The 18,508-nt window shown below is 37.1% G+C and overlaps 1 protein-coding gene across 2 annotated transcripts; it reads left to right on the top strand.

The window, feature by feature from the left end:
• The first annotated feature begins 1,123 nt into the window (after nt 1–1,123).
• On the top strand, nt 1,124–18,506 carry LOC120768122 (CD63 antigen). 2 transcript variants are annotated; one of them, XM_040094674.1, is made up of 6 exons: nt 1,124–1,212; nt 1,401–1,566; nt 13,973–14,161; nt 14,223–14,393; nt 14,464–14,685; nt 17,947–18,180. In XM_040094674.1, exons 2-6 carry the CDS (start codon nt 1,492–1,494, stop codon nt 18,178–18,180), a joined length of 891 nt encoding a protein of 296 aa, XP_039950608.1. In that variant the 5' UTR covers nt 1,124–1,212; nt 1,401–1,491. The 2 variants fall into 2 exon arrangements, with proteins under 2 accessions (XP_039950608.1, XP_039950609.1); XM_040094675.1 differs by lacking the exon at nt 1,124–1,212 and having other exon boundaries at nt 1,492–1,566; nt 17,947–18,506.
• The last annotated feature ends 2 nt before the right edge of the window (nt 18,507–18,508 follow it).

Consider the following 18,508-nt stretch of genomic DNA (forward strand, 5'->3'; position numbering starts at 1 on the left):
GGGAACTGCGTGACGGCATTTCAAGCTCCTTACAGCTGCAAGCGAAAGCATTGGTTTTCGGAAAAGGCACAAGAACAGCTGGTACTGCCGTGTCGCAGTGGAGGAGAAAACATACCGAGCACCTCGCAACATTACAATCAACCCAACACGTGCGGGATGGGATAGATACCGAGAGTTGAAGAGGAAAGCGAGACGCTTTTGTAGAGTCAAGCGTGAGTACGAGATTGATAAGAAAAGATGCGGCATCTAACAGAAGATTTCAAGACCGGAGCATATTCTTCTAGAAACCAAAGAGGTGATCTAGTGACTGAAGCATACACCAGGATACGATGAATCCGATTCTCCAATCGATACCATGAAGAAGTCTAAATAGCAATTACCCGTCCGAAGAACAAAAAAGCGGCGGGGCCGATGGATTGCCGGTCGAGCTATTCAAATACAGTGGCGAACGACTGCTAAGAAGCATGCATCAGCTTGCCCAACGATTGGAATTGGAAAATCTATAATCGACTAATAATCTGTGCAAAATTTCGTGACGATATCTTGTCAAATAAAACAGTTTTCAAAACAAAAACTTGATTTCGGTCGTTCAGTTTGTAGGGCAACTATATTCTACAGTAGTAGAAACCGAATAATTTGAACAATTAATCCTCTAAAATTCTGAGAAGATACCTCGTTGAAGCAAAAAGCTTTCGATATAAGGACTTGATTTCGATCGTTCAGTTTGTAGAGCAGTTTTATGCTATAGTGGAAATCAGAGATTCCGACATTCCGACAAATGAGTAGTTTCTTAGGAAGGGAGGTCGTGCGCAAAGTTTCAGTTCAATATTTCCCAAAAACTGAGGGACTAATTCCGATATATAACGACGGATATGACTAAATCGATTGAGCTCACGTCGTGACAAACATATATACTGTTCAGCGTATAAAAGGTCGAAAAAAACCCAAAATTTAATAAAAAAGCAACGTTTTAAAAAATGTCTGACATTCGCTTCAAAGCAAACTGCAATTTAGATATGAAAAAGAAACATGTTTCGGTACCACCCGTTATTCATGAATGCCCTTATATACACATTAACAGGCGTAGCGGTATCGCCACTGCCTGCACTAGTTAACGAGCTTTTTTCTATTCAGTATCGAAGTGACTTTGAGACGGTGTGGACAAGTAAAAAGTAAATATATTATAACTTTATCGATTGTCACTACGGAACGGTAATGACCACAACAAAACCAGTGCACTTTGACAACGCACATAACAAAAACAATTGAGAAAAAAGTGAAATTTTACGAACAAAGAAAAAAATATGAAATATATATATATTTATATATCTAAAATCTTATATAGTAGAAGTGCAACGAAATAAAAAAAATTTAATTTCAATACAATTTTGTTTTTGCAGCGAAAAAGTGTGCGGACAACGAAAGGGTTCCAATTTTTAAAGTGAAAAAAAAAAACAACCTCTGTGATCGACGAGTAAAAAAAAAATCAAAATGGCGCGCGATCAATTGAATTCCGGCATGCGTTGTGCAAAATTTATGCTAGTAATCGTTAGCTTTATGTTTGCGGTAAGTTAATGTACAAGTTATATTTAACAATAAGTAGTCATAAAATTATAACCTCACAAATAATAGCCATTTCGTATAATATGTATTAACTCATTTTCCGAACTTTGTGAAATTATTGATTTTTTATAGCGCAATTTTATCGGCTCTAAATAATTTGTCATAAAATATACACTCATACACACACAACTCAAAGTTAGCAAAGTAAACACACATACATATATGCATGATTACACACCGATTTGTTGGCTTACTGATAGCAGCTGGCTAGCACACCTCGGAACTCACTCACCTAGGCGCATATTATATTAACTGGCATTGATATTTGTGTGTATGTTTGTGTGTCTACAGCGTTTACTTACTGTATGGGGGCAACGTAATTGCACACATTTGCCTATAATTACAAATATTTAATTTGTAATATAACGCTTATGAGTATTTCTCTAAATATTCTAAGACTTTTTGCATATAGAAGATTTTAGTAAAATTCAGAATTCTTACTAAAAAATGTTTAAAACGAGATTTTATTAAACTGAAATGCGTATATAGGTAGTTAGGTAGGCTGTCTGATGACGCATAACGATGATGTGTAACGTTCGGTACTAAACTTCCCTTACACTAACTATTCTATCCTCTTTGAACGATGCTGTACCGTTAATCAAGTTCATGAATTGAAAAAATGTATATGAACAACTTCCGAGACATCATTAAGAATTTACCAATTGCCCTAAAGTAATGTAATAAAATTATTATTTAAAAATTGAAAAGCCATAAACTACACTGAACCTATAATAACCTTCATAGATGCATTTTTATAGCATAAAAGGGTATAAAAAGAACGTTATCATGGTTTTTATCGATCAATTTGTATGGCAGCTATATGCTATAGTACTCTGATCTGAAAAAAAAAAATAGAAAATTTGTGCGCTGATTATGGTATTGCCTTCGAAAATAAACTATGCCAAATTTCGAAAAGATATCTTGTCAAATAGAATGGTTTTCCATACAAGCACTTGATTACGATTGTTGTTGTACCCGTTATCTAGGCACCCTTAGGATGGTAAGGTTCAGATGGCAGTTGTCATTAAGGGCATCCAACGGTCGACCCAGGAAACTTGCTGTTTAGACGGGGTCAGACTTTAGGGAGAGAGGTGTCAAATGTGCAGGGTTAGCTGGATATGCAAAGAGGTGGTTAGTGTCATACGGTGACTCGTCGGACATATACATATGTATGTGATATGTCAGGGTCGATTGTGAATAAATAGGAGTTTAACCTGCTGAGGTATCCAAAACGAAGCTGTGCAAGGGTTTTTCTCAAAACAGCCGGACTACGTTACCGAAATTGACCCGGATTTTATCCGGCCAAGGGCTGTATTTTCGGAGATCTAACCTCCTTTGGATCGTTTTAGATTAAGTTTGTTATCACTGGAGCAACGCCATGCAGTAAAAGTTGCTCCGTATCCTCTTGACCCGTACTTGCGTACTGAGTCTAACCTGGGGCCTGAGGAATTTTTCTGCTGCTTTCCATCCGAACTCCACCTTGGTTTAGTGTAATACATGCAATGAATGGATGCTCATGCTTTAAGACACATCTGAAGTGAACGACGAACTCCGTGGCCACATGCTGCCAACGCACGACTGCGACCTTATCCTCCATACGGTCCATAGAAGGTCCAACAAGCAGTATGACTCCCATTAAAAAGTCAGATCGTTCAGTTTGTATGACAGCATTATGCTATAACGGTGCTATATTGCGGATTCCGACAAATGAGCAAATCCTTGTGGCAAAAAATATTTCTTCGAAATTTTAGATCGATTATATTAGATTATTTCGAAAATTGAGAGTCTAATTCTCATACAAAAACGGACAGATTAAATCGACTCTGTTCAACACGTAGATCATTTATGTACTTATATACGTTTTAGGATCTCCAACGTTTTCTTATGGGTGTTACAAATTTCGTAGCAAACTTAATATACCCTGTACAATATATAAAAAATTATTTAATTTGACAAAGTTAAAAAAATGTTGCTAAACACGAGGTTATTTTGATAAGTTAGACATTTTTGAACTAGAAATACTTTTTCGACACAAAAACTGCTTGTTTTTTATAGTAGTTATCTTTTACTTTGAGTCTAAAACTTTTTCCAATACATACTACATATATGTATGTACATATAATTGACACTATCGCCAGTAGCTTGGTGGAAAACTTCTCCCAAATGGATTTTAAAAGCAGCTTTTGCATAGCAAAAATATGGAGATTGGCAATTTTCTACCTTTGAGTGACAGCTGCTGAGCAACATATTTTGTTTACAGAACAGGAACGAACCTTAGACCTATATAGTGGATGTACGAAGTAGTCCCTTCATAAAGATTATTGATATTTCAATTCATTCTGAGAGATATAACGTATGATTCACATTCAGTTGCTCATTCGCATATATTTGCCGTTTTGTATTACGACTGCAGTTATAGCAACCCCACTTACAATCGTCGAAACATTTTTCAAACACAATTTTTGGGATATACTTTCAGTGATTTTCAGCTATCTTGTAAAACGACTGCCCTTTGAGGTTCTCTTTATTTTAGGAAATATGCAAAAAATGGATGAATATGGAGGCTGAGTTATCGTCACAGTATTGTTTTTGAACATGAATTATCGAACAAATTCTTTGATCAATTTTTTAGCCAACAGAAATCGTCAAGCTCATAAAAACACGCCTGCTATAGACAAAGAAAGCACTGAATACAGCTGAAAACGTTATCGTACTTCAAAGTGTTGTTTCAAATTTTTTTTAATTATATGCTACCGTTTCAATCACTTCAATCGCCTTAGAACATTTTCCATATAATATTTCGTCCAATATCTACTAGAATATTTTATTCGTACAATGATCAACGGTTAAAAAAAATTAACAAAAATTGAGAAAATGTCAGTGTTAATAAATTTTATTGTGTGGAGAGTTATTGGGTCATACACTAAGTAATTTCGTTATTTAGTGTGTAAAACAATTTATGAAATTATATATTCTCCATTTTGATCCAATATCTATTGCTATATTTCGTGCAAGAGATTGATCTACGCTCATGAAATGTCTGATAATCGCGGGGAAAAAAAACTGGCGTCTTCATTTGTGGTGAAGGTTCTCCCAACCCAAAAATTTAGCAGAGACAGGAACAAGTAATAGTCCAAAGACACCAAGTCTTGGATAATATAGTGTGTGTATTAGCAAAAGCCATTTAAGCTGCAAAACATTTTGGCGAGTCATCAAACTTGTATGAGTACCTTTTCGATTGAACAATTCTGGCTTCTTCTGTTTGAGTGCACCACTCAATTTGTCCAGCTGAGCACAATACACCTTAGAATTCGTCCCCTCAATATAACAATAGCGTATGTGCTCATACGCTATTATTTTTTTATTTTATATTTAGAATCTCCATCATTGATTCTATGTCTGGTCAAAATTTTGTCAAATTCTACTTCCACAAAGTGGGTCAAAATGTCATTGGAAAAAATGGTGTATAATTTCATGTTCAAAAATTTCCTTCAATAAGTGTGTAAGCTCATATGCGCTATTTTGCTTGAAATTGCCACTGAAAAGTTGTTAAAAGAATAATAGTGTATGCGCATTATACTCCATTTTAGCCTGTAGAAATAAATACAATTTATCAAAACTTTAACTCATAAAATAGCTTATAATAATATACACTTTTGTTTGAGAAATAGTTTTATTCCGACCATTTCAATACTCGACATAAGCTGTTTTATTTTCGATACAAATTCGAAAGTTTTATCAGAAATTTACAGAAAGTTACGTTGTTTTGACTACATGAATGCCAAAGAAATATTGTAGTCATTTGAAATTTCAGCTTAATAAGACAAAGGCAAGAACTAACAAGCAAACTGACAAGGAATCAGCTAAAAGTAACAGTAATTTAAAAGTGGTTACTTTTGACCTCCAGTCAGTGTTAACGACTCCTTGTAGCAACGTAAGCACGATGTATTACATTCGAAAGTTCGCCACGTATAATAACACATTTTACGACATTGCCAGTGGAGAAGGTTACTGTTTTCTCAGGGTCAACGAGGATCGGACGAAATTGGGACCACAATATGGAAAATGATGAACTCGTTAGACGAATCGGTAACCGATGTTATTCTATACTCAGACTGCTGCGTGGGACAAAACAGAAACAGGTTCATTGCTACACTATTGATTTATATCAACAATACCTTGAAGCTTAATTCGATAACAATTAAGTACCTCCAAAGCGGACACACACAAATGGAGGCAGATTCGATGCACTCTGCAATAGAACGTGCGAAGAGAAGTATATGCGTTTATTCGCCGGAAGAATGGCCAACTATAATGAGACTGGCAAGACGGAAAAACCCATATGCTGTAGAGAGGCTTCAATACAGTGATATGATTGATCTCAAAGCCATGTTTTCGAGTTTAGGCCATAGCCTTAAGAAAAATATAAAAAATGACTCGGTAAATTGGCTTAATGTTAAATTACTCCAAGTGAACAAAATTCAACGAAAACAATTATTATACAAGGAGGAATGGGATGGAGACTTGAAAGTAATTGATATTGGAGGAACGCGAAAAACAAAAGAGGTGTTCAACTTTTCGTTTACTGGCAAATACAATAAAGAGCTGCCAATTTGTAATCGAAAGCTGCATGATCTTCAAAATTTGTGCAAAAAGAGTGTAATTCCTCGTGGCTCGCAGTCATTTTTTTTTTAACTTACGAGGTGGAAACAAGCGAAATTGTTTAGATGAGCCAGATGTAGCAGAGGAAGAGAATGAAGACGAATGAATTTCTAGTTATTTTTGATTTACGCAAAGGAAACCTTCATTTGTCATAATTTTTTGTTTATAATAACAATACTATGAATTAATTACTGTTTTATAATGTTACAAATTGATATTTTTGAGATCAAATATTTTAATAAAAATACCGTAAAATTATTGAATAAAACAGCGTATACCATACAAAATAAAATAGTGTGTCAGATACATCATACGAATTCCTTAAAAAATAAAATGGCCTATATGGAGGACTTGCGCTTTGAATAACATATTAATGGTCTTAAGGGATGCGTAGAATAAAAAGACTTGGTAAATTTAAAGACAAGAAACGGTATAATGTACTCATCGAAAAATCCACTATGAAGAATTTTTATTTACCACGATATTGAGGTTTTAATAGACATCTGATTTGACAAAAACTTTAAACTCGATTTTCTCAAAACCCAAAAAAAATTATACGCTATTGTTATATTGAGGGGACGAATTAATCCCACCAAACAAAGAACATAACCTTTTTATTATTTTGTTACTATCTGACTTCGAAATGGTTTGAGCTTGTTCATATTTTTAAGACCAAGCGCCAGAAGCTTTATGTTCTTGTAAACAAACCACTTTTCGTTGGCAGTAACAATGCGCTTCAAAAAAGTATCACTTTTATGGCGTTTGATAAACAGTCGTTAATGCGATAAATCATATTTCAACCCATACGTCAAGCTTCGAAATTAACTCCAGACGTTTCATGTGCTTGTAAACGGTCGCGTTAGACAAATTTAATCTTTCAACGAACTCTTGAATTTTTATTCGAGGATTTGCATCGACTAATGACTTTATTTTATGCACACCGGCTTCGAGATGCCTTCTAGGGTGCATCCCCAAGATCGAAATTGTCGAAACGTAATTTGTACATATCACAAAATGTTCGTTTTGCTTGAACTATAGAGGATAGCTAGGCTAAGTGCGCCATCTTTAAATGCGTTTTTCTCGAAACTGTGTTTTTGAAATCAGTTGGCAAAATTTCTCGAGAACTTTCTCGAGAATTAGAACCGATCTTCATGAGGTTTTACACAGGTCTTTGAGATACATTTTTAAAGACTTGGGCGAACGATTTTTTTTTTCGATTACAACTTTTTGAAAAATAAAATGTCGCGAATTTTTCTTTTTTTGTAAAAATGTCTGTCAAAAATCCAATTTTCAGTTTTTTTTTTTCCTTCCTGCAAGTTCTAAGTTAAGATTTTATCCTGTAAGGAGTTATCCTGCCAACGCGAACGCATTTTTTCCGAGGGATCAACGGAAATGGCGTCGCAATGGTCGAGATTATAATATTTTTTTCCAAAACTTTTAGAATTTTCCTTAATAGTGTACGAGTATGTTCGTAACAATAAAAAATTCTAATAAAATATTTCATTTTTTTATGAGAAAAAAATTGTTGAAAAAAGGCTGTTTTTTACCCGAGGAAACCCATGTAACCCCTTGATAAAAACTTTCAAGAGCAAGCCTTACTACAGAGCTGATTGAATTTGTGTGTGTGGTTGGATTATTTGTCTCTGAATTACTCAAGTTAATTTGAAAAATGTGGTTTTGGAAAAAAATAGATTTTAGAAGACAATTTGTAGATTTAGTAAAACGTATATTTATTGCTGTTTGAAAATAAAAACAAGTTTAAGAAAAGTAGTTGTTTAGTGAGTAAAATTTAGAGGTTATGTCACTACATTTAAATGTTTAAAATACTGTGCTTCAAACGGTAAGAGAGAGGCTACTCTTATTCGAAGACTTTCGCGCGAAGTTAGCTGCGAAATATTTCGAGAAAATTTCGAGTGCTCAATCTCAATTTAACTGTTCTTTGTTTGCTTTGCAACTCTGCATTAATACTTAGTTTTAAATCAAAATAAAAGAATTTTTGTTGTTGCCTTGCGGACAATCTGTTATTTTAGTACTAGCCTCGGCTTGACGAGAGGATAAGGCAAGTATGCCAGTACACAGTCCTACCAACATTTGCTTCAGAAATATTATGTAAATCGGTGAATATTTATATAAATGATATGGCCTTTCTATTTCTTAACGTCACTACATTGTTTGCCTGTTTTTTGTATTTGTATAATTAATATGTAGAAACAAAAGTGTATAACTTGTTGTTATCAGAATCATAATTAGTGGTATACAGAGTTATAAATATACTGAGATAAGAATATGGCAACTCTGATTATGTGGGAACTGAGATAACTCTAGCACACATACCAAATTTAACGAAAAACAAATTTTGCTAAAATAGTTATATATATGTATATGCGTACATATGTACATAATTCCCAATTTTTTTGGTTTGAGGCCTGACGCAGTTTTTGTGAGGGTGAGGGGGTGGAAAGTGCCATCCGCATCATCTGTGCTGACGTCACAGCAACTGTATGCCACTTGCAGGTCACTAAAAATCTCTCCCCCCTCTAAAGCCCGACGGAGTTACGAAAATACAAATAGATTTAATTTGGCATTAAGAAAGTGACTCTCCAAAAACGATGATATCTAGTATGCTTTCTTGTATTCCATACTTATGAGCAAAAAATTGTAAGACTTTGTTCATAATTTTAAAATTCTTAATTTATTCTTCAAATGCTATGTCGAACCCTTCACAGTGATTCCCCTTGGCCCCAAATTACACTTGTGACAATGTTTTTCCCAATACTCGAAACAGTTGCTAAAGTCAATTCCCGGAATAGCCTTCATTATCGATTCACATTTAATGTCTTCAATTGAGTCAAAACGGTTTTCCCGGAGCGAACGTTTGAGTTTGCTATATAGCCAGGATAAACACGGAGCTCAGCCGTTGGCGCCTCGCAATCTTGTGGCATATAGCAGTATACAAGAAGTAAAGACTCATCCTGGGCACCATTCACTACCACAACCGTCAGTTCATCTGTGGAAATACTGAACTCAGTATGGGAATATAAACTCTTCTTTACCAATATCGCTGATCTTGTCTTGTAATTACGCTCGGGCTGTGTGTTATGTTTGTAGTTTTGTGACTTTAGCCTTGCGACCACGTTATCCAATGCAATCCATGGTTAATGAACTAAAGCCACGTCATAGTCGTCCTTCTCTAAGTCGAGAAGAAGCTCAGTAGATGCGATCTTACTTTTGTGGGGTACCCTCACCTCTTGGTTTTGTGGTTTTGGACCGTAAGAATGCTGATTAGGTTCTTTTACATCTGCACATTTTGTAGGACAAGCGAAGTCGCCATGATCTCTTCTATGCCGAAATACTTTTCCATTTCACCTTTCTTCAAAGTGTTTTTGTTGCCGTCCGTGGGGTAGCGCCTCTTGAGGTGACGGAACATGCTTTCCATGTCCTACGCCATCTTCCTGAACCTCGCGTACAGAATATCCTCTGTCGCCTTATTGATCTAAAGGATGTACTTTTCGCCTCCATCTTCGTTGGCCAATTCCGCCACGCTTAACACCTTCCAGTCACTATTCGCCACATCCGGATTCTGTCGTTGTAGCAACTGCAGAGCGTGTTCCGGGTCCACCACGCGAGGTATAGTTACCTTCGCTTTGGGCACCGATGGAATACTGCTGCCACCACCCCCAGTTTTCTTTTTTTCACGGGTTTGGAATCATTCTAGTCGCTTCCCTTACATATGTTAGGGTCGAATCGTCGTTACATTTCAAGATTTTGACTTCGCTGTGCCATCCTGCTCCATCAAATGACGGCAAGGGTGCCCTTAGTTCGGCGTCTATTCTCGTTAAGAGGGCTTTTTTTCCACTGCTCTTGTGACATTTCACGGGTTCATATTCCTACAGCCGCCTTGTACTCCGCTTTTGCCTTCAACTCCTCTTGTGCCCTCCGGTAGGAACAGCCTTATCTCCTCTGACGTTTGTACTAATATCCCAGTCCACTTCGTTCCTTTGTTGACTTCCATGTTAAGTTTAAGGATTCGGGGGTCTCTACCCCTGGCGTTTTATACCTACCATCAGGTATCTCATTACCAATGGCCATTGTAATACCCATACACCTACTTCTGAGGATGCATATAAAGCAATCAACCATAAGGGGATGTTTGGGAAAATACGTCAATATTCCCTAGGAGCCGATTGTCTGCAGTGTAATGACTCTCACAGGAGCCAGCTTGAAATCATGACATTGTAAGCAACGAAATCCATTGCCAAGTCACCGTCCTGGACGTGGTTCATCGTCAACACGTTCTCGCCCCTTTTTGAATAACCTTACTGCTCTTAATACATATGAAAATTTTCATGATTTTTTTAAAGCGAAATATTTCAATAAGGATTTTTGACCATAGGTTCAAAATATTTTTTTGTAATTATTACATTCCATACTTGTAGTATCATATATAGTACATAACCAGTTAGTACCTTCAAACAATAATTAATTCAGTTGCTCTCCTACGAATAAGCAAACTTTTGCACTCTTTTTTTATCATCGGAAATATTTAGACCACACACATTTGCAAGTGAATGAATGAGTAAACACTCGTATCATACGATATTATCAGTGAGGTGTCGTTATTTGATTAGCAGATACTATATAATTGACGTAAATATGCAGATATATATACATATATATATATATATATATATATGGATACCTACCTATATAAATGCCACTCTACTTATTTACATGACCATATGTTCCCGGAAATATTCTAACTCATAACTAAGTAGATATTTATACGGAAAAAATTACATAGATATTTAGTATAATATACTATATTCTAGTTAATGAATAATATGTATTTTCCCAGTTTGTATGTTTCAGGGTATTAAAAGTGATTTATTGGTAGAAAAGTTATAGGTATGATGTATACGCAATGCCTAATAACAGCTTTTGGAAAGTATGTATATCAAATACCAGGTTAAATAAAGTAATAAAAACTATCAAAATAACTATAAATCACTAACCAATTTTAGTAGAATTATAAAAGTTCATAGTTATGATGTTCTACCTATACAATGAAGCGTCATTTGAGAAATTGCACCAATGCCTCTCACTTTGAGTAAAGTTTCATGTCTAGCATCATATTTCTCATGCAACAGAGACCGAACTAATAGAAAATCTTTAAAATCGGAATACAATAACGCTTACTTTTCTTAAAATATCATTTTGAATCTCAAAAATTTAGTTGACTTTAAAAAAGTCAACGATATTTTGAAAGATATCGAATTAACCTTTTGTATCGGATTAGAAAAAAGCATTAGACCACAGCCCTCAAGCCTGTGGGGAATGCTGAATGTTAATTATTATTCGAAAGAACGTCCTTTGGCGTTTATTTTTTAAAGATTATCTATTTCAAATGGCCGCGGTCACGTCTCAAATGGTCCATCCGTTGGGTCCACCTTTCGATGACTCGTTCGAGCATTTCGACTGGTAACTGGCGAAAGACAAGCGTGATGTTTTGCTCCAAGGCCTGAATCGAGGAGGGATTGTCCGCATAGACCTTAGACTTTACATATCCTCACCGGAAAAAGTCTAACGGCCCAAAACGTGAAATTATCTGCTCACAGAAGTGTTCTCTCAATTAAGCCATTAATTGATGCGATGTGAGGGAAGTGGCACCGTCTTGTTGAAACCAAATATCGGAAAGATCACGAGCTTCAATTCCAGGCATCAAATAGTCGGTTATCCTGTCGCGATAACGGTCGCCATTAACGGTTACGTTCTCGCCGCCATAATTTTTGAAGAAATATGGACCGATGTTTCCACCGGCTCACAAACCACACCAAACCGTTGTTTTTCTAGATGAAATGACAGCTCTTGAATCTCTTCAGATTGTTCTTCGTCCCAAATGCAACGATCTCCATACATCCGAGTTGCTGCGAACGGCGCCAAATCTGCTCTCCACGGTCTTCTCAGCTACGACTGCTATATTTTCTTTACTGTGTACTGTTTTCCAGTGATGAATGCTGGGTCTCAAGTTTGGTGAATAATACACTTAGTATGCCAAATATGTTGACCATAAGTTGAGCGAAGCGCGCGAGACACATTCTTTACTGGACGTGAATTTTCGAAATTAGTCTTTCTATGACGAAATGCCAAATAATACTGAAAAAAGTACCTCTACTTGGATCACCGTTATCTTACATTCAATTAACTACATGAGAAATATTTTGCTGGCATTATTTGCTGTACTTTATCTTGCCCAACTTTAACTAAAATTTCAAGGAGGAATGTTTGCTTTGTTCTCTTTCAAATCAATCGAACAACGAAGATATGTATTGAAAGTTGTCAGAGTGCTGAAAAACATATTTGTACTTATCTTGCCTTAGTTTTCGCATGTCATATCCTGCCTATCTTTTTCAGCCTTGGTTAAGCACACTGAGAAACTTCGAAAACTTCATATGCTTAAAGAGAGATTTGAATATTTTCGAATCCAACGTAATATAGGGCAGTCGAAAAAGTCTTTTCGTATTCCAAATCAAACTTTAACTTATTTTTTTATATTTATAATGAGCTTTAATGAACAAATATGTACTATTTAGGTTGACAACTTTTTGACATTTTTCCCCGGTAGACATTAATCTATTAGTGTAAAACTTTTCTGGTTTCTCTGCGATAAACTGTGACAAGTAATTTTCACTGGCTTCTCTTGAAGCCAACTTTACTCCATTAAGGGAGTTCTGCCTTGATGGAAGTGGATGCATCAAAACTTCCCAGCTAAGATCTCCCAGTGTTTGCCGAGTCATCAAAGATGTGTGTGGTCCAGCGATGCCATTTCTGTTGATCAGTTCTGGCCGTTTTTTTTCAATTGCTTGCTTCAATCCCATTAGTTGTTGACAGTAAAATGAAGAATCAATCGTTCGACCAGGCTGGAGCAGCTCATAGTGGATGATTCCTTTCCAATCCCGCCAAACCTTTCGAGGCGTCAATCGTGACTTTGCGACCATTTGTTGAGCTTCACTACGCTTTTCGCATATTATTGTCGTATTTGATCCACTTTTCGTCTCCTGTTATCATTCGCTTCAGAAATGGTTCGATTTCATTTCGTTTCAGCAAAGTATCGCAGTTGTAAATCGATCCATTGAATTTTTCACAGACAATTCATGCGGTACCTAAACATCGAGCTAATTTTTGTAGCCAGCCTTTTTTAATTGGTTCAAAATCTTTTGATGATGAATTTTAAGTTCCTTTAGCGATGTCATGGCTGCTTATATGATGGTCAATCCTTTTCATAATTTCATCGACTTTTTAACGATAAGTCGACCAGAGCGAGATGCATCTTTCACATCGAAATTTCCAAAACGGAAACGAGGGAACCATTGTTGAGCTACACGAACTGATACAGCATCGTCTCCGTAAACTTCACAAATTTCATTGGTGGCTTGCGTGTCATTCTTCCCTTTTTTATACAAAAATTTTAAAATATAGGGAATTTCTTCCCGAATTTTAGTACGCTAAACAAGTGAAGTAAAGCTGATATATTCCTAAGCTAGTCTCCGCAGAAAAATATTAATGTTTGAATTAACTCAAAAGTTCATCGCATTTCTCACAGAAAATCTGTGCTCAAAACCTATAACTATCTATTTTTCATTCGCTTAATAAAATACATTTTAATTTTTTTCTTCCTTCTCTCCTCCAGCTCACCGCGGTTTTGCTTATTATGGTCGGCTCAACAATCCAGGCGATATTCGGCGATTTTAGCCAATTCATCGACGGTCACTTCTTCTCGCCGCCTGCATTGCTCATCGCCATCGGTTTCATTTTACTGCTAGTCGCAACATTGGGCGCTTATGGTGCGGTCAAGGAGAGTGTAATGCTAATCAATTTGGTAAGCTGAATTTAATATATTTTATACAAATAACAACGTTATTATTTCGTTCTTACGACAGTACGGCGTTAGCTTGTTCCTGGTGTTCATACTGGAAGTGGCTGCCGCCATTTCTGCCTTTGTAATGCAAACCCAAGTGCGTGGCATGCTGATGCGCACCATGAACGATTCCCTCATCCACTATAATGAGAACGAGTATGTGCAAATGGGTGTGGATTTCATGCAGGAAACCGTAAGTAGTTAAAACTCGAAAATTTTTTGAGATTCTTAGTAATCATTTTCCTTCTTTGTTTCACTCTTAGCTCGGCTGCTGTGGCGTTAATAGTCCGTTGGACTGGAAACCACTGAATAGCACTAATGCCGAAATTGAGGTGCCAGCATCTTGCTGTGATGAGACCTCTATCGATGACGTCAATTACTGTATTAGCTCTTACGACAGCGGTTGTTTGGCACGTATGGACTTTATTATCTCGCAGAGCACAATGCTCATTGCTACCGGCGCTACCACTGTGGCCTTTGTGCAGGTAAGAGAGAAAAGTTGAGGAAGTGAGTTTTTAGTTCAAAATTACTAATAGATAAGAGCTAAGACCAAAAGCGTAAGATTTTATTACACATGGTTGATGAAATACCACATTGGATCGGCGTTCCAAGCTGTCCAAATAAGATGCCTGTTAGGACCGACCTCTTAACTTTACCTAACCTAAAAGCGTTGATATAGGAAGAGCTCTGAATCGGTTACTACTCAATCTCTTTTAATAGTTTGTGATGAATTCTCACCGCAGTAACTTACGATGTTTCTGTCAACTACTGAGAATCAGCGTTCACAATAGGTTAGGCTAGGTTAGTCTGGTAGTCCAATGAGCCACGTGTAGATCAGTTTTGGTCCTTTGCGATAGCAGATGGAGCTCAGTTACTAGGTCCATGACGAGTAGTCATCCGTTACTATGCCTGTAGTTGACGTGAACAACGGATTTTGTGGCCTCGATAGCTCTTCCAGTGTATCATACCGTGGGGCCCCAGATGCTTACAGCGTAGTCTTGCCAATGCGGGACAAGTGAACAAGAGATGTTCCATTGTTTCGCTGGTTCCTTACTCTACACATTTCCTGCAGTTTTCTCGATCCGTCAACCCAATTCAGTGGGTGTGTGTCACCACCAAACAGTGAACAATTAGTATTCTGCCGATACCAATAATGAATAATAAAAATAATGAATGTAGTCGAAAAAGTAGATATTATCGCAAGCTATGCATTGCTAATGCGATAAAAAGAGCTTTTTGTCTTCACTTTTTGTTATTCTAACAAATCTTCAACCATCCAAAGTCCCATAAATCACTGTTTAACTGAGAAATTTGCCCACGACGCAATAAAATGTCTTCGCCAAAAGTTTCACTCAATAAATTGACTATTTCGATGGATGTCTAGCATCTAGTGCCAGTTTGTGTGAACACAGCTTGATGGTCGGCTTCAATTCTGGCATGAGTTGGAGCTTGTGAACTCGTAAACCAAAATATTTCCGCAAAATCTTCCATAAAGCGGATGGGCGCAGCTGAAATTGTTACGCGCGACGGCGGATGGACTCAATCAAGTCTTCTACGATCTTAGGTTTGCATTGCCCTACAGAGTCTCTGAGCTTTGCTCTGACCTGACGCTCATTATTTACTAGGGCAAGCGTGGTGTAAAACCGATCCATGGTTGCTCGAATTATTGACTCTGCTAAGCGAAGACCAACTCCGAAATAGACTCTTCAAAAACTGCAACATTATCCATGATTCCGTAACCGTGTTTCTATTGGAAACACAAAATTTCAAAGAAACTCGCAGTTAATTCTTTTTCTACAGTAAATATCAGCAGACAAGGCTTTCGCACACATCGCTGACATATGGAGATCTTGACACGAATTCAAAAAAAAATGTTTTACGAATCTAAGGAATCGCTTTTGATCATTTCGGTTTGAGCGCGCTGTTTAAATGGACTACAGCCGGTCCAGGTCAAATTTGCTCAAATGGTATGGAAAGTCGCACAATAATCTCTTACTCAATTAGGCCGCTGACAAGTATGAAAAGTTTGAAAAGTTTGTACCGTTATTGCTCTAAATACCTAAGTAGCGAACTACATAGATACATCATACTAAGGAAACACATTGCTTTACTTTTCGTATGATAATAATTATAATTTTTTGAAGTTACATACATCATATAATGTATATATATCTGGCGATGCACTCAGACCTTTAAACCTTTCAAACCAAAGGTGAAATAACTAATGAAGCTCATTAATACAAAAGCTTTTAGTTGTACAACCTCCAAAACGTCGCCAAGAAACCCTCGAACGATAATAACGATTATTTTCCAATACAAACCCTAGCATTTGCATAGAAGATGTTGTATAGTCTCCTCTTCTTCTAAATCTTGACAGCTACTTCTTCTTTTTCTTCTCTATTGGTCTACGCGGTTATATATAAAGCGCGTCGTTCTTACTTTCCACTCTTTGATGCCAGTTGTAGATTACAAGTATAGCCAAGTTCTCCTCCACTTGATTTTGCCAACGGAGTTCCTTTTCCTCTCCCGGCGGCTACTACGTAAAATACTCTCAAAGCTGTAATGTTTTTCATCCATTCGGACGAAATGACCTAGCCAGCGTAGCCGTTGTCTCTTAATTCGCTGAACTATATCAATGGCGTCGTAGAGACGTGTCTTCCGTCTAACAGAATATGATCAATCTGGTTGGTGGTTTTTCGATCCGGAGACAAACAGGTAATGAATTTTCCTATGCCGGCGAAGTTGATCAGCTAAGCCGAACCCATTTGAGGATGTTTCATCATGGAAGCTGAATTTACCGACTGTTGTTCTTTCTTTGCATAAACTGACGTCTAAGTCCCCAAGCACGATTTTGACATCGTTCTGTGGCAGCTCTTATAGGTGCGCTCCAAACGCTCATTGAAGACGTCCTTTTCTTCCGTTGGAGCTTAGGTGCAAATCGGCGATATGTTGAAGAACTTGGCTTTGCTGCGGATTGTGGCGAGACGTTCATCCACCGGACTTGGCGACGGAGTGTCTTTCCCACCAGCAATACTACACCGAATTTGCGCTCTTTTATATGACCACTGTAGAAAATGCCACAAGGACCTACCCGTATCAGTCCTTGTCCCATTCATGACACTTCTTGAACGGCGGACCTGTCAGCCTTTACTCTTACGAGGACATCAACCAGCTGAGCAGCGGCAATTTTTCAATTAAAGGACCAAAAATTCCAAGTGCATGTTCTTAAATAATAACACGTTTGCAGAGGTCGTCATCAAAATGGGGGTCACTTATCCGAGGCTGTTGTCTTCCTTTTATTGGAGGTGTTTTTTGCGTGGCGAGTCCCGAACCCAACACTTTAGCACGCCTAGAAACGGATGTTTTTTGACTACTCATAGGATACTTGGTCTAAGACCGGAAATCGTAAGCTGCTTGAGATATATATGCAAAAGAATCATTTCTGGCCGTTGAATGTTGCTCAGCGAACTTTCCTAACTATCGTGAACATCTACACATGGCTCCATTCTCCTTCAAATAGATGGTGAAATTTCTCTGGAACGTTATGTTCTGCCACTATTTTTGGGTTTTAATGCATTATGCATCTTTAAAAAGCTTACGCTAGATGTCACTGTGATAAATTTCTTATTATTTATATTATGAGCTCTCATCGAAAAATATTTGTATTATATTTATTTTTTGTTTTTAATAATTTTCTTTTATTGAGGAAGCACACTTTTTACCGTAATTTATTCCTCGCTTTCCAGTTACTCGGCGTACTCTGCGCCTTCATGTTAGCCAAAACGCTACGTCGCAACAAATCGATACGCGAAGCACGCCGCTGGCAGCTACAACAAAGCTTGGGTGTACTTATTTCGGGTGGCAAGGTCGTGCCACCGACCAATTCACCGATTAACGGCTATACGCAATTGGAACGCGCTGAACGTTATATGGAACACGATCCTGTAACGTATACGCCAAGCAGTCCCAGTGTTAATTAAGCACGCGTGAGGGAGAGTGGATGTGAGTAGTAGCAGAGAAATGGCCACAAATAGAAATGTAACAGTAAAGTGCCTAAAAGAAAATGTTTTTTCTCATCATTGTTTATTGTATTATTGTAATAACAGTTATTTTTAAATACAACAAAAATAAAAATGTAGTTTATATCAAATCTTGTAATTTGCGCTTGAAAAGGACAGTTTGAAATATCTATTACATAAACCTACCAGTATAACTGTAAAGCGTTAATTTATAGCGTGCAATTTTAACTAACTGTATTAGCAAGTATATTGTGACAAAATAAAATAAAAGTTTTATTCAAGTGAGATG

Source organism: Bactrocera tryoni, chromosome 2, assembly GCF_016617805.1.
Source record: "Bactrocera tryoni isolate S06 chromosome 2, CSIRO_BtryS06_freeze2, whole genome shotgun sequence".
Taxonomy (NCBI): Eukaryota; Metazoa; Arthropoda; class Insecta; order Diptera; family Tephritidae; genus Bactrocera; species Bactrocera tryoni.

What these genes read in the sequence shown, in the direction of transcription:
- LOC120768122 (XM_040094674.1), top strand. Translation starts at nt 1,492, where the DNA reads ATGGCGCGCGATCAATTGAATTCCGGCATGCGTTGTGCAAAATTTATG. An exon ending in TCGTTAGCTTTATGTTTGCG is followed by an intron (nt 1,567 to 13,972) that starts GTAAGTTAATGT and finishes TCTCTCCTCCAG; the next exon opens with CTCACCGCGGTTTTGCTTAT. An exon ending in TGGATTTCATGCAGGAAACC is followed by an intron (nt 14,394 to 14,463) that starts GTAAGTAGTTAA and finishes TTTCACTCTTAG; the next exon opens with CTCGGCTGCTGTGGCGTTAA.